The 15,229-nt window shown below is 35.1% G+C and overlaps 1 protein-coding gene across 1 annotated transcript; it reads right to left on the bottom strand.

Moving 5' to 3' along the window:
• Positions 1 to 4,510: 4,510 nt before the first annotated feature.
• On the bottom strand, positions 4,511 to 14,121 carry LOC124374242. The gene is made up of 4 exons (XM_046832493.1): positions 14,083 to 14,121; positions 7,507 to 7,599; positions 6,480 to 6,689; positions 4,511 to 4,624 (listed from the first exon to the last, which is right to left on the bottom strand). Exons 1-4 carry the CDS (start codon positions 14,119 to 14,121, stop codon positions 4,526 to 4,528), a joined length of 441 nt encoding a protein of 146 aa, XP_046688449.1. The 3' UTR covers positions 4,511 to 4,525.
• Between the last annotated feature and the right edge of the window lie 1,108 nt (positions 14,122 to 15,229).

Here is a 15,229-nt window from a genome sequence, read left to right on the forward strand (position 1 = left end):
TCCACTAAAATTTTGTGATCTATTACAATCAAAGGCACTTTAGTTAAGTCAATTATACATAGCAGATGTTGATCATATACCGCTCTTCAAAACTCATTAAGAATATTATCAAATTTACAGTCTCTACTGCTTTGATATGTACTTCCCTCCTGGAAATAAACCACAAATTTGTTCTTGAACAGTATACATTTTTTTGGGACAAAGTAAAAATGAAGTTGCTGTTTTAATGTTTTTAATTTCAAAATATATTTTACCAAGTATAAGGTTATTAAGGAGGATTGGGCCGGATAACTTGAGGGATTTGAATTTGTCCCCTTTCTTGAATATTGGACACAACCTCCACTCTAGTTAGCTTTAATGCCTTTGGAAACGAATCCCTTGCTCCAACATCTTATTAAAATAACCATGTAAGAGGTGTTACTATTCACTTCAATAACATTTTTTATGGTTTTATTCGAGAATCCCAATATATATCTACACTACGTTGAATTACCTTAATCTAGAGACACAGTTTAAAAACTTCTTCTGCTTTAAAATCTCATGCCAATTAAAAGATAGGTTTGTTATCAATATTTTTCATGTATAATCGATACCCTTATTAACACTAGGTTTTAAAGCTTTATTATCAAGGTTACACGTTTTACTCTTATTAAGATTTAAACTACTCACACATTATTAACAAAATAAATCATTAAAGGTACTAGCAATCTATAATACACTCCTGAACTCTGGGCTTGTTGAAATTAGACTCTTTTTTAATTATCCTCCCAAGGCAGCTTTTACACTTATTACTAGGAGTTTTCTATTGTAACATTCCATTTCTCCAACCGTTTGGCTTGATTCTATTCGTATTTTAAACACATCTTTTTGCTTTTGATATAATAATCTTTGTTTGTAGTCTGGTTCCTGGGCTGGTACCTTTGCTAATTTTATTATCTATCGTTAGAGGGCTAATTTGTACTGCCATTGATTTGGTTTCAGCTCAGTGGTCGTGAAGACCATTTTTTAATTTTACCTTCTTTTGCTATCCTTAACCTTAACATCTTTAACTTTACAATTTTTTCTTCAAATAGAAAATCGTCAACAAAACTGCACATTAAAAATATCAAAGGCTTGTTCTACAACATCATTAAAACAGTTTAAAATACTCCAGTTTGTTTGAAGTAAGTCATACTTAAAATTAAAAATTGCTCTATCACTCATATCTCTAATACATTTTTTTTCAAATTTAGGCTTATTTTTACATACATACATGTCGAAAAATTGAGCAAATACTCCAGAATGATCAGATAAATGTGGTTCTATAACATTACAATTAGTTTTATTTCTACTGATTGATGTTACAATGTTGTCTAGGCAAGCCTCGCCCCTAGTTGGCTCATTGTTTAACAAATACATGTTATGTGATCTTAAAATATTTTAAAAACCACTTCACTTCTGGTTTATTTTTGTCGTACGTTAATATTGAAGTCTGAAGAAATTATATACTGTAAATTATTGTATTTGTCATGTAAAAATAATAAAAATAAATCAAGAGTATTTAAAAACTGTGGTACATTAGAGTCTGGCGTGCGATATAGAGTGACAGTTATTAAACTTAAGTTTAGGCAAGAGAATACCTGCTACCTCAAAAAGGCCTGTTACACAAAAAGGTCTTAACTCAATTGTTTTAAATTCAATCTCTGGCTTAATATAAATAGAACATCCACCACCTCTTTTAGATAGATTATTCCTAGTAAAGGAATTAGCTAAAATAAAATTATTTGGAATATACAAAGAAACTTCCTCGTCAAACAGCCAATGTTCATTTCACCATGAAAATGTCACAATAAAAATCATTCAAAAATAGGTTTATTAAGTTTAATTTATTTCTAATTGACTGGGTGTTTAAATGTAAAATACTAAGAGGTGATGTTTGTAAGTTTGCTACATTATCTGGGTTGTTGATGCTTCCCGGTAGTTTCCCATAGAGGCCTCCAAGTTTCCTGCCAATTCCACGCCAAGCGACGAGGGCTGCTGCAGTTCAACGTTGCCCTGTTCAGGGTGCTTCATGCCTTCATGCCTCTTCCAGTGAAGAACCCTGAAGTTCTGCACCGCCCTGTTCAGTGTACTTCTCAGATAGTTCCTCTTCATTAAGGCTCAGCTCCATATTGACCAGAGCTTGGCTTTGTGCATTACTGCCCATCTTGTTTATTGCTTTTGATATTTTTTCTGCTAGCCAAACTTTCCCCTGTAGTTTGTAGTGCATACCCTGTCGGGTGTGAAAATGCCTTTCTGCTCACTTGCTTTTACCAGCGTGACGTTTGGATGCTGTCGACAAAGTTCTTCCAAAGAAATATTTGTTTTCCTAACCTCTTTATTTACACACGACCATGATTTCAGATCGTACCTATTTGGTAAGTCCACAAGTACAATATTTGTATGTTTATATTTGTTTTAACGTACGAGTTAACCCCTCAAGGGCTTCGCTAGCCTCATTTCTGGCCACATCGTTTGTACCACATATTAGGATTAAGACATCATTCTTTTTCAAGTTTATTGTCTCTAAGTTTGTATCATTTAATATATCCTTGGTTCGACCTCTAGGCCTAACAAAACCACAAAGCATTATTCGACTTGCGCTTTTGGTTAATATGATATGCCAGGTTCACGCCCATGGCTGTCGCCATAGATGTAGTATTCGGATTGTGAAACTTCTTTATCGCCCACATCTTCTTCCTCCTCCTCGTCAGCCACAGCCAAGGGTGAAAACCCATTTGTGCACTGTAAACCTTGAGGTGACTGTGGATGCTGTGGCCAGCCAGCTCCTCTTCTAGATTGTGTTATCCAGGGGGATGATGAACCTGAAAGGTCCATATTGGAATGTGATTGTTGTATGGCTGGGAAGCAACTCAAGCAGGTTCTCTTAGATGATGTTTGTATTTCTTGAATTTTATTTTCCAAACACCTGATTTCTTCCTGTAGAATTTTTTAGATGCTGTTCTTAAATTTTCACTTTCCAGCTTTTCCTTTTTTAATTCCTCCAGAATAATCTGCGTTCTGATAGTCCTGTTGTGTCGTGGGATGCTTTTTTTTCTGTTCATTTAATTCTTTTAACTTGTTTCGCAATTCCCCATTTATTTTTTTTAGCTGTTTATTTTCTTTTCTTAATTCGTTTTCTGTTTCCTCTTCAATAATTGAGATGAGGTTCTCGTTATCTTCTTTTTCATTTTTAAGTTTTTTTTTTCTAAAGATTGTATTTGGCTTATTAGTTCTTTTTCTCTTTTAATCAAATGATTTTTTTTGTGATTCAATGGTTTCTTCATCATGTCGTATCTTATCTTCGAGTTCTAGTACATAGAGAGAGCTATTGTTCTTCGCTATATGTAGTTCTTGTTTAAGTTTCCTCTTTTCATGTATGATAGATTTGTTAATGCTCATCGGCAAGAGAGGGAGAATTTACTTGATCAAAATTTTCTTCATTATTTTTAATTAATACACCTTTGGGGATTTCATTTGTTTGCATGTTATCTTTGACAAGTTATACATTTCCACTCTCCCACGAAATCCTCCTTTTCCATAGTTTTCACATTGGATAAGGTCAAACTTACGCATTTAAAATGAAACCATTTGCTGCATAGGCCAGTACATAAGATTGCTGATGACCCTTACATTAATTTCACAAATTCCACAAGGAAATTTTGCCATATTATTTCTGTGTGCCTAATGTGTGTCTTAAAAACTTTTGTACAAATAGTCAAATTTGTTTACAACAACAAAATAAAGCTTTAAATTAAAGCAAATTTATTTTTTCAGTGGAGCAAAAAGATTACACTCCTAGAGGGAATTGAACCCAGGTATCTCCCAATTAGAAGTACAGCACTTAACCTTCTGAGCTATAGTAGTTGGTATCAGGGCAACAGATAAAGCCAGATAAGCTGTATCAGTACCCAGCTGTTTGGTGTCCAGATAACCTGCTTTACACTGGAAAACCCCCAGTCCTATCTTATGAAAAATGAAAAAGTCAGAATCAGTTGTTGGTTGTTGTTAAATAGGGTTTCTTCCTTCAAATATAATCAAAATAGCCAAAATTGAACTATAAAGTATGACTTTACTTAAAATACCTGCTACCAAAATGTGCTGCAGAAAGGTTAGTTTTTAGGTTGTAACTTTAAATATTTGATGATTTAAATAATTTTAACTTAAAAACAGAAACTATTTGTTAACCACTTTAACACTGTCTTGATATACAATTTTACCAAAAATCTTGACAGAATTCACTTTAAATAAAAAGTTTAAACACTTTCAAATGAACTAGTTAAAACACCTCTTGACACACCTAATATCTTGACAAGACCTTCAATACTGCACTGTATCAGTTATTAGTATCCTATCGATTATATTTTTGGTACTACTCGTAACTCTGTAATACATTACAGTGTACGGAGAACCATATTATCTATAATGTTGTATAATGTTTGAAATTGGTGATTTCGTTTCGTCCCTGAATAAAGAGCAATCACGATTCTCTACAGACACAGAGCACTCAAATCAAATCCCTCACCTGTTTCGCTGGCGACATAGCTTGATCACACAGCGTCTTCTTTCTTTTTCTGCTTCTTTTTGTCCTTTCACATTCAAGGTCCTGAAAAAATTTCGATGGAATTTAAAATAATTTTTTTTTTGCAGAAATTTTAATAGTGATATTTTCTTGGGCTTCCCTGGAACATCGCATTTCTGGATTTCTCAAGGGCCTTTGAACCTCAACCTAAGACATAAACAAGATGGAGCTTCACTGAATTTACCAATACAGTAAGGCAATGGTTGTTTTTTTACAATACAGTAAGGCAATGGTTGTTTTTTTACAAATACAGTAAGGCAATGGTTGTTTTTTTACAAATACAGTAAGGCAATGGTTGTTTTTTTACAAATACAGTAAGGCAATGGTTGTTTTTTTACAAATACAGTAAGGCAATGGTTGTTTTTTTACAAATACAGCAAGGCAATGGTTGTTTTAAGCTATACCACATGGGATAAGGTCGTGGTGGAACAGTGGCTTTGTCAGCCAGATCGCCGGATCTCTCACTTTTGTGTGGGGAGCAATGAGAGATCACGTTTATTCTACTGCAGTTGAAAATGAGGAAGATCATAGGAACGGGATTGCGGCGGCAGCAACAACAGTTTAACAGAAACTCGCTCAAAGTTACAGTGAAAAAGAGCTATAATGTGTATAAGAAACCAAAGAGGCCATTTCGAAGGTGATATTAGACATTTGTTCAAAGAGTTACACAATACTGTTTGAAAGAGTTTCATAGTATTTGTTTTGAGTATTTTATTGAAATTAATATTTAAAAAAACTACATTATTAATTACAAGTCACTAATATATTTTAAAAATTTTTAACATTTCTTATTTGGACAGGAGTATGAATTTAAAAAAATTAAAAACTGTTGTTTTATTCCAAATACATTGTATATTAACCCAATATTTTTAAATATACAAGTGCCAATCACTTGGTATTCAGTCTCTCATACTTTAGCAAGTTTTTAAATTTAGCGGTTTTCCGCTCTTGAACCTTGTAGTATATTAGATCAAGGTGCTGACAAATCAACACGAGAGACAAAGGGAGTAAGTAAAGAATGTTGAGCAAATCACATGCCCCTATAGACCTCTTCAAAATCACGTGCCCCTATAGACCTCTTCAAAATCACGCGCCCCTATAATAGACCCCTTCAAAATCACGTGCCCCTATAGACCTCTTCAAAATCACGCGCCCCTATAATAGACCTCTTCAAAAATCACGCGCCCCTATAGACCTCTTCAAAATCACGCGCCCCTATAGACCTCTTCAAAATCACGTGCCCCTATAGACCTCTTCAAAATCACGCCCCCTATAGACCTTTCAAAATCACGCGCCCCTATAGACCTCTTCAAAATCACGTGCCCCTATAGACCTCTTCAAAATCACGCGCCCTATAATAGACCTCTTCCAAAAATCACGCGCCCCTATAGACCTCTTCAAAATCACGCGCCCCTATAGACCTCTTCAAAATCACGCGCCCCTATAGACCTCTTCAAAATCACGCGCCCCCTATAGACCTCTTCAAAATCACGTGCCCCCTATAGACCTCTTTCTCAAAATAGTTAGTGTCCCTTTGAACAGATGCTAGCTCAGTGGTGTTACAACTTTACGTTTATGATGTGTGCTCGAGGTTACAGAACGCACTTATCGTGGCTCAGACACTCTTTTGCAATTAAAGCGAATGTCAATGGTACATCATACACCAGTCACAACAGGACAGCCACACTGGATCACTTTAATAACATCCACAACTTGAAATTTTGACTTTAAAAATCAGTAATAAGCCCATTGAACCAAAGCTTGGGAAGCAATTATAACGAATGTCAATGCTACATCATACACAAGTCACTAATAACCAAAGTTCATGGTAACCAAAAGCTATATGTATTACAATTGAATGATCAGCACATTTACTTACTGGGTCAGCCAATGATTCTTCTGGTGTGCCTAGCAAGTTGTACAGCTCTTCATCTTCTACCGGTACTGCTACAAAATCTGGCCTCTTTAATTCCTCTTCTTCTCTCTCATCCTCACTGGAGGACGGTTGTTCTATTTTTGTTTTCTCTCTGCTCTTAATTCTGCTGTAGGTCCGTGTTGTGGATGATAACACGGATGATAGTTTGTCCAACTGTAAAACAAAGTGTAGTAGTTAAAAAGTATAGTAATCATTAAGCTAAATATACAAAGATAATCAGTTTTTCATTTTCTAATCTATACTACTTATATAAAAATCGAATAGTGTAAATCAAGTAAAAACATGCTGTATAGTACCGACTGTACTGAAAATTTTACACACACATTCTTAGGATTCCTGGTTAACTTATAGACTTATTCCTATTTCTCTAAACCCCTCTGGACTAATGCACCACTGGTTATGAAAAACTCCCTTTTTGGCTTAATCAGCAGATAATAAATTGTGTTTTTAAATCCCCAGGCAAAGTCAAGTAATAATAAGTATAATAATCTATTACATAATCTATACACACATGCACACATGTGAACCACACGCACACATAAATATTATATATTTTATACAAAAGTTGTTGTTATAATTTATTTAAATTTTGAATTTGCAATACTTAAATGTAATATGAGTTAATCTGAAAATCAGTGCATCTGAAAAACGCTTTGATTGAATAAAAGCATTTTTATTATTTTAACGTGACCAAATAACATCAGTGTTATAAATAATCAATCGGCTCTAAAGGGTAAGAGTTTGATTTATTAGTGTACACTCCTCTGTAATTTTGTATACACTAGAAAAACACTGATATTGATGCTAAGTTACACAGCAAGAATCTTCCCATTAAAGTATTTCGTAATCCTCACAGACAAGAATACTAAAAATGTAAAAGTGTTTTTAAGGACCTCAGCTTTATTATAACATGTACTATCTGGAAAAAAAACATGAACACACACTTTTATAACCTAAATTTTTACCTTACCTCCTCTTCAAGTTCTCTGTTTTCCTCGATTGGATCCACGAGATTTGGCTCTACTTTGAACACCTTCAATGGTGTTTGTTCCTCAATGGTTATCTGCAAATTTGAATCAGGCGTCAAGTTAGGCTTTCAGTGCAATAATTAAAAAAAAATATGTTTTTAGAAATTTGGGACAAGGCCAAAAACTTAGTAGAGGACTTAATGATCAAGAAGGAGGAAAACACTAATTTGCTAAGCTCAGGCCTTCTGGTTTAACTTGCCTTCATAAAATACTGCACTGTGGTAAAGGTAGTGAGATAAATTCAGAATTTGGACTAAGAGATTAATGAATTGTTTTACTTGGTACTGCTAGTCAGCGGTGTAACTAGGACTTGGCTCTGGGGGGGGGGGGGCTAGGAATCTGATTGAAGACCACACCACACCTGAGGTATTAAAATCTAAATTTGAATAAATGAAAAATAAACAATTCAAAGTAAAAACATTCAACAGCTGTATTTTAACACCTTGCCTGCCACCATAAGAGATTTCTCAAGAATTCCTGGATTGCCAACTTGTGGCAGTCGTGTTTTTGGTTGTGAAATTAGTTTTGGACTATTGATACTGGTTAATAAATTGATTTTCAATAAAACATATGTTAGGGGATGGGGGGTTAACTCAGACCCGATCGGGTCGGCAACAATATTTTTCAACGAAAATTGCCTTTAAAAAAATTGTTGCCGACCCGATTGGACCGACGTTCAAATTTTCAGTTGACCTTGATATTTTACTTTATACTACTGTGATGACAGAGTGTGCGTGCACTGGCTGACTAGCGCCAGCTGTTACCAGACACCAGCTGGTGCCAGACACAGTCCCTCACTCGTCCCCCACTTCTTTTCCTTGCCGCTTACAGCTGTAACACGGGTTGTTTCGCGCCTAAATACTAACCTCATTGATATTTCACGTCTTTAATATTCAAGCTGTGTCTATCCGTGTGCGTAGGCATTATTGTAATTGTGTTTACTGTAACAACTCTCCAAGATAGGTGAAAACCTAGAGGACAATGACATACAATTGTTTCTGGACGTTCCGATGAGCAGTGAACCTGACATACTCGGAGTGAGTGAAGGCGGAATCGGAATAAACATTGATTCTGATGTTTCTGATTCGGACAACATGGAGGACGACGAGGACTTCATCACTTACGACTCTATATTTGAAACTGATGACGAAAGTGCTGTGGCTTGAGAATGAGAATGATGTTTATGAGGAAATGGAGGTAGGCCTAGACGTAAACTTGGACAATATTTCTGGAAATATTATAAATAATGTGAGTGGAGAACGGCGGTATCGAAAATGCTAGTTTGAACTTGATCAATGTAGATAATGAGGGCCAGGAAGCTTCAGTTGTTGGGGATGACACTACTCTCGCTGATAAGTATAAAAATCTTAAGGGAAAATCAGATAAGGTAAATATGAAAGTAGAGGAAGAGGGTAAATGGAAATTGTTTTATGGTAAACAAAAAGATATTGTTTTTGTTAGAAACGAAAAGTTTCATTTCAATCTTACCAAAACACAGCAAAAACCAATTGATTATTTTTCGTTGTATCTAACTGATGATATCCTGGAGATCATGGTAGTCGAAACCATCAGGAATGCTGCACAAGTGTTGAATACAATGAGACTAAATTGCAGCAGTAGGCTTAAAAAATGGACAAGCAACCAATATCGATGAAATGAAAAAGTTTTTAGGACTAGTTTTGTATATGGGCTTGGTCCAAATGCCTGAAATAAGTGACTACTGGTCATCAAAGAATGCTATATAGAAATTTGGTAGCAGATCGTGTAATGAGCCGGAACCGGTTTCAGTTGCTATTACGCTTCTGGCACTTCAATAACAACGAAAATATGGACCAAGAAGGCCGTTTGTCCAAGCTTTTGCTGCTTATTTCTCACCTCAATGAGTGTTTCAAAAGGAAAAAAAGTCCAGGTAAGGAGCTTGTGGTTGACGAGAGTATGGTCCCGTTCAGGGGTCGTCTGCTTTTTAAGCAGTACCTCCCTAACAAAACCCACAAATATATGGGATCAAAATATTTAAGATTTGCGACACAACAGGCTACACTTATAAAATAAAAGTGTACATGGGGAAAGGGGACCTGCAATGAGGATGGGGTGACAGTAGCGACATCAGCTGTCATGGGAGCTAATGACTGATTATGTAGATAAGGGTCATATACTATTTGTGGACAATTTCTACACATCCGTGGATCTTGCCAACTCTCTATTAGCAAGGGGATACTCACCTTAGTAGGTACCGGTAACGAGCAACCGTGCCTGGTTTTCCCCACAAAATTACAATCCCTCCACAGCTGAAGATAGGGAAAGGTGAAATGAGCTGTTTAGAGTACCCTTCTGGCATAGTGTATACAAGGTGGGTGGACAAAGAGAGAGGTAAGACTCATGTCCACAACTCATCCTCCAGGCTACGTTGACACTGGGAAAAAAACCAGACAGGGTGATCCTATAGTGATGAAACCCTTAGTTGTGGTAGAATACTACAACAAGGGCTAAAATGGGCATTAGATCTGTCAGACCAGATGTTCCTCCTACAACACGCCAGTGAGGAAGTCGATGCGCGTGGTAGGTACCACAAAATCACAGAGGAATTACTCCTGGGAACAGCCATCGTGAATGCATGGCTTGCCTATAAGAACGATGCAGATGTCACCGGGGTATGCCCAACGAGGAAGGAAAAATGTTTACTTGATGAAAACGTTCAGAAAAAAAACTAGTGTTTAGCCTCCTGGGGTTAGAAGAATGAAATTGTGGCTCCTGTTCGCGTAACTGGTCATCACTACGTTTCAGAATCATCTACGTTTGTTGGAGAAGGTAAAAACAAACGTAGATCAAGAAAAAACTGTAAGATTTGCTACCTACCAAACAGCTATGCTTCAAGGAGGTCGACTTGCAGCCAAGAATCTTAAAAAAGTGACCACTTTTTTGTGAATTATGTCCAGGGAAGCCTTATCTCTGTAAAGACTGCTTCAAGAATATTCACAAATAAATTTGAATACAAACTATGTAATCCTCTATTTCACATATCTTTGTGGCCTATTCATAATAAACTTAAAACCTTTCTATCCTCAAACATATCTTTGTAATCATAATAAACTTTGTTTTTTCATAACAAATTGGAATATGAAATTTAATTTACTACCCAATAACTCAAAAACTAGCAGCTTCAAATATTTAATTTAAAAAAAAATTTCCCCATACAATGTAGGTGAGGAAAGTGCAATATTAAATTAAAACAACGTTTGTTTCAATTATTTAAAAATGTATAAAAGAAAAAACCTAAAAACATTTTCTTAAAAAAAAAAAAAAAATGCCGACCCGCGATCGGGAGTCAAATGTTAACGATATTGCGTGTGTGTTTTTAGCTAATCTATATAAACAACAAAACAACTCCAGACAATGTTCTCTAATTAGTCTCATATCTGTTTTAGAAAACTTAGTTCAGTCATTTGCAACTAGAGTCGAGCGCGTAACGCCCACAGCGGCAACAAAGAAAAACCATGGAAACGTCATTGTGCGGCGCCGATCGGGTCGGGCATTGCCGAGTGTTGTAGCTAGCAATTACGTCGCCCGACCGATGGGGTCGGCATGGCAGGCAAGGTGTTAAACAAGTTGGATTGCCGCTATGTGAATATTTTGTTTTCATTTTACGGCTCTTGAGTGGAATACTATTCTCCTGAATTCTGAAGCCTGAAAGAGGGAAAGAGATTAAGGCAAACAGTTCAGTGAGAATCTTGATTGTGTTTCCATAAAAATATGTCTTCTTTTTGCATTCTTATCCTCATTTGTCACAAGTGATTATACTACCTAGCATATATATTTATATTTTTTTTAATATATAAATTGTTTTAAATTTAGAAACTAATTCCAATAAGAACAGAGCTTCTAGAATGTATAACTACCTGGTGTTTTATATGAAGGTATTTCACCCTATTGAATCGATTACAAATTTGGAACGTTAATTAACAACTGGAATTAATTATATACTATCTTTGCAAAAAACAGCTTTCTATCTTACTACTCTGTATTTTGAACGGTTTAATCAAATACACGTGGTTTTAACTTGAATTGGTGATTAATTTAACCCTTTGCACTCGAGAGTAAAATTTTTTGGTTGCTTACCAAAAACTCGGGCCTCTATTGAACAAGGACTGGCGAAAACCTCGGAGCCCTTTTTATCAATTTTGTAAAGGTTTTGTTAAAAAAGTTGTAACTTTTTTATTTAAGCAGATAGAGTTATAATTTTGGTTTTGTTTTATTTCTCATTAAATTCTGTATTGTAAAACAATATATATTTGTAATTACCTTATTTTTAATACCCTTTTTTCACTTATAAAAAAAAGTTTTTTGCAAAAAATTTTTACAAAAGTTAACTGTTAGCTGTTATAACTGAAAAAAATTGCATTGACATTATATAAACTATTATTACTTCTACGTTCCTTACATAATTGTAACATGCCCATAAAGTTTCATAAACTTACCTCTATAAAACAAATATGTTGAAGGCAGTTTTGTAATTTTCTGACAATTTCCCCAAATAGTGAGTTATTTGTCAAATGATTGAATTTTTTCCTTTTTTTATACCTTGTTTTTATGCCCGTAATACCGGTACTTAGGGATCTATACCGACCGCACCAGTATGAAGAACACAAAAATTTAAATTTATAGAAATAAACATGATAGAACGAAAAAAAAAACAACTCTTTAATTACAAAATTACAACGATTATCAATGGGGTCAGATTCCGTTAAATGCCCCAACGCTTAAACCTTTTTCAATGAACTTAGAACGTTATAAAACGATGTAGTTGAGTAACAGAACTAACATTCCATCAATAAACAAGCATTTCCAGGTATTGTGATCGGTATTTTTGTCGCTGTTATCTTTCTCGAGAATCACGATTATGGCAGGCAATCCAGATTACAGCAGGCCGCACGGCATCACATGATTATTTAAATTTTTTGCACGGTACATAATTGCCTTTCCATTACAATTCAATTTATATTTCTGATCAGCCCCTGTAGAATTTGATATTTTACTGATAGGTACTATCTCAAGGGATTGTTTTTCTTTGTTGACATCAGCGCGCTGATAGCTGGAGGCACTCGCATTTTTGGGTGGCGGAGTGTGATCAAGAATAAAAAACAAGTTTTGTGTGTTTTTTCAATAAAGAGTTTAGTTTTTGTTGAATTTTTGGTGTTTGGAGAAAATGTAGGGGTTAAAAACACGGAAGTACAACAAAGTGACGCACCAGCTGAAAGGGCGGCGAGACTCTGTAATCACGTTATCTACTAGACCGCTCGACTTTGACCTCTGTCTGAGGATGGGGAGGGGTTTGCGATAAAACAATTCCTGTTTTAATATTGACGAAATATTGTTCTACACTAATCTAGTAATCAGCAGAAGCAAAATGTCAAAATAACGATTCATGTCTGGGTGTGGTCGGTATATAATCCCAAAGTACCGTAATACCTCCCTCACTTTCACTTTTGGCATCGTCAGATGATTCCGAATCTGATATGTTACTGACAAAAATATCAACTCAGATCGTTAACATAACCTTATTGACTGAAATAACTTATCAGACCAAACAAAACAATGAAGAGATCAGCTGTTGAAGTTGGGATCAAATCAGTTGACGAAAATGGTGAAGTTGACAAACCTCTACAACACAATGTAAAAACTGCAAAATCACCGCCATAGAGTATAAAGGTTTACTACGTTTTTACATCCAACAATATCCAGCTTGCGTATATCGCAAATTTACTGCATTTGGATAATTTATAAAGCCAGTATAAAGGATTTACCAAACGTCCGGACATTTCAGACGTCCGATGGTTTTGGCCAAAACAACGATGTCCGATATTTCGGACGTCGGAGTGCAAAAGGGTTAATTAATTTCAATTCAAAATTATTTGTTCATTTTTATGCGCATGTGTATACATTGAATAGAGTCAAATTTCTATATACTCCTAAACTAAAAATAATTATATTTGAAATTAATATTTTCAATATTTACAACCTCAATTCATACAATACAATTTAAAATAAGAGAAAGATGGATAGTTCCTCAATAGAATAGAGTGCCTTGTTGATTAAATAATCTTTGAGCATTTTGTTAAACTTTAGGCCATTTTCAGTTTTTACGTTTTGTGGCCCCATACATGTAGATTTTTTTTTTTTCAAAAAAAACTTTAGCCTACGAGCCGGGATAACCTCGTATTTTGCTCTAGTGTTGTAAGGGTGACTGGTTATCTTAAAATTTAAGACAGATTTTTGGTTTTTCGCTGTAAGGATGGGTTAAAAAAATGTATAAAACTAATGATATGTAATGACTACAAAAAGTAAAACTTTACAAATATTTAATGTGTTCTTTAACTGAATCGTCATGTTTTAGCCTTAATAAAACTAATTTTCTTCTATGAACATTAAATATTATTCGATGACCATAAGTAATTGTTAAAACTGTGTTGATGATATCAAATGATTGGAATACTTTTATATCCTGATAAAAAATTACTTACAGATTCGAATTCACAAGATGCTTCGTTGGTCCTCATCATTTTCAAACATGAATGATGATAGTATTTCTCTGAAACAATTCAGTATATTAGTAATAAATAATATTCTGGGTTATAAATACGCTTTAAATATCAGAATCATCTTTAATATTTATGACACATTTATGGATGGCGATACAACATTAAAACATAAAATTAGGTATAAACTGCATGAACATCACTATATACAAAGGCTGTCTAGAACGTAATATACGTTTTGACATGACATGACAATGGGCGTCTTGGCGTCAGAGTGTTCCTACCACTCAGTACATAACCAGCCATGGTAGATTGTGCATTCGTGCCAATTGTACGTTGTGATAAAGAGTCTAGAAATAAGTTAATTGGCAACCCTGCTTCCCACAGTGGACTCTGCAAACCGAAAGGGGCAAAGGGAGCAGACAACTAGAATACTCTCTAACCGTTGAGAAAGACTGAAGTGCAATCGAAAATTTTTAATTATGTGAAAAAATGTGTATATTTACGTTTTCTTTCAATCAGTGGACCCTAGAAGATAGTTTTCAAGGTAAGTTTGCTGATTTTCCTATCAACTAAAAGAACAAAAAATACAAATATGGTGGGGGAGAGCGTTTATTACAGCCACATTGTATTTAGGATAAAAAAAAACAGTTTTATAAACAGCATTAAATTTCCTGCAAATACTCTTTCATTAGATTGATCATAAGATGTGGTTACTGTTAGAAAATGTTTAAAACTCAGTTGAAAGCCATGTAATAAAACACTACTTTGCTATCTGTGGACATAAAAACATCTGTAGGTTTTAAATTATTGAATAAAGTGTACACTATTATAAATTTCCTTCTTCAGTACACTGAATAAATACAGAATACTAAACTGTAAAATCAGTGAAGCTGAAGAATGGAATTGTCTCGCAGGAACCGCTCTTTTGATAGTCTGTGTAGCAGCAAACACTTGTCTCTGTAGCCCCAGTCGGCTGGGTGAGTGTGACTTCCATCATCTTGTAGGGGAGACCCGAGCTCAGGACCCATGGTGGCAGTCACCCCACACTCCGCCCTCACGCACTTAAAACTGCCTACAACACAATTTGATTTGTTACAATAATTGTTATAGCATCAATACTAAGAACCAG

This window comes from Homalodisca vitripennis, unplaced genomic scaffold (genome assembly GCF_021130785.1).
Source record: "Homalodisca vitripennis isolate AUS2020 unplaced genomic scaffold, UT_GWSS_2.1 ScUCBcl_7628;HRSCAF=15397, whole genome shotgun sequence".
NCBI classification, from domain to species: Eukaryota; Metazoa; Arthropoda; class Insecta; order Hemiptera; family Cicadellidae; genus Homalodisca; species Homalodisca vitripennis.

What these genes read in the sequence shown, in the direction of transcription:
- LOC124374242 (XM_046832493.1), bottom strand. Translation starts at nt 14,121, where the DNA reads ATGATGAGGACCAACGAAGCATCTTGTGAATTCGAATCT. An exon ending in CATCTTGTGAATTCGAATCT is followed by an intron (nt 7,600 to 14,082) that starts GTAAGTAATTTT and finishes TCAAATTTGCAG; the next exon opens with ATAACCATTGAGGAACAAAC. An exon ending in ACAGAGAACTTGAAGAGGAG is followed by an intron (nt 6,690 to 7,506) that starts GTAAGGTAAAAA and finishes TTTGTTTTACAG; the next exon opens with TTGGACAAACTATCATCCGT.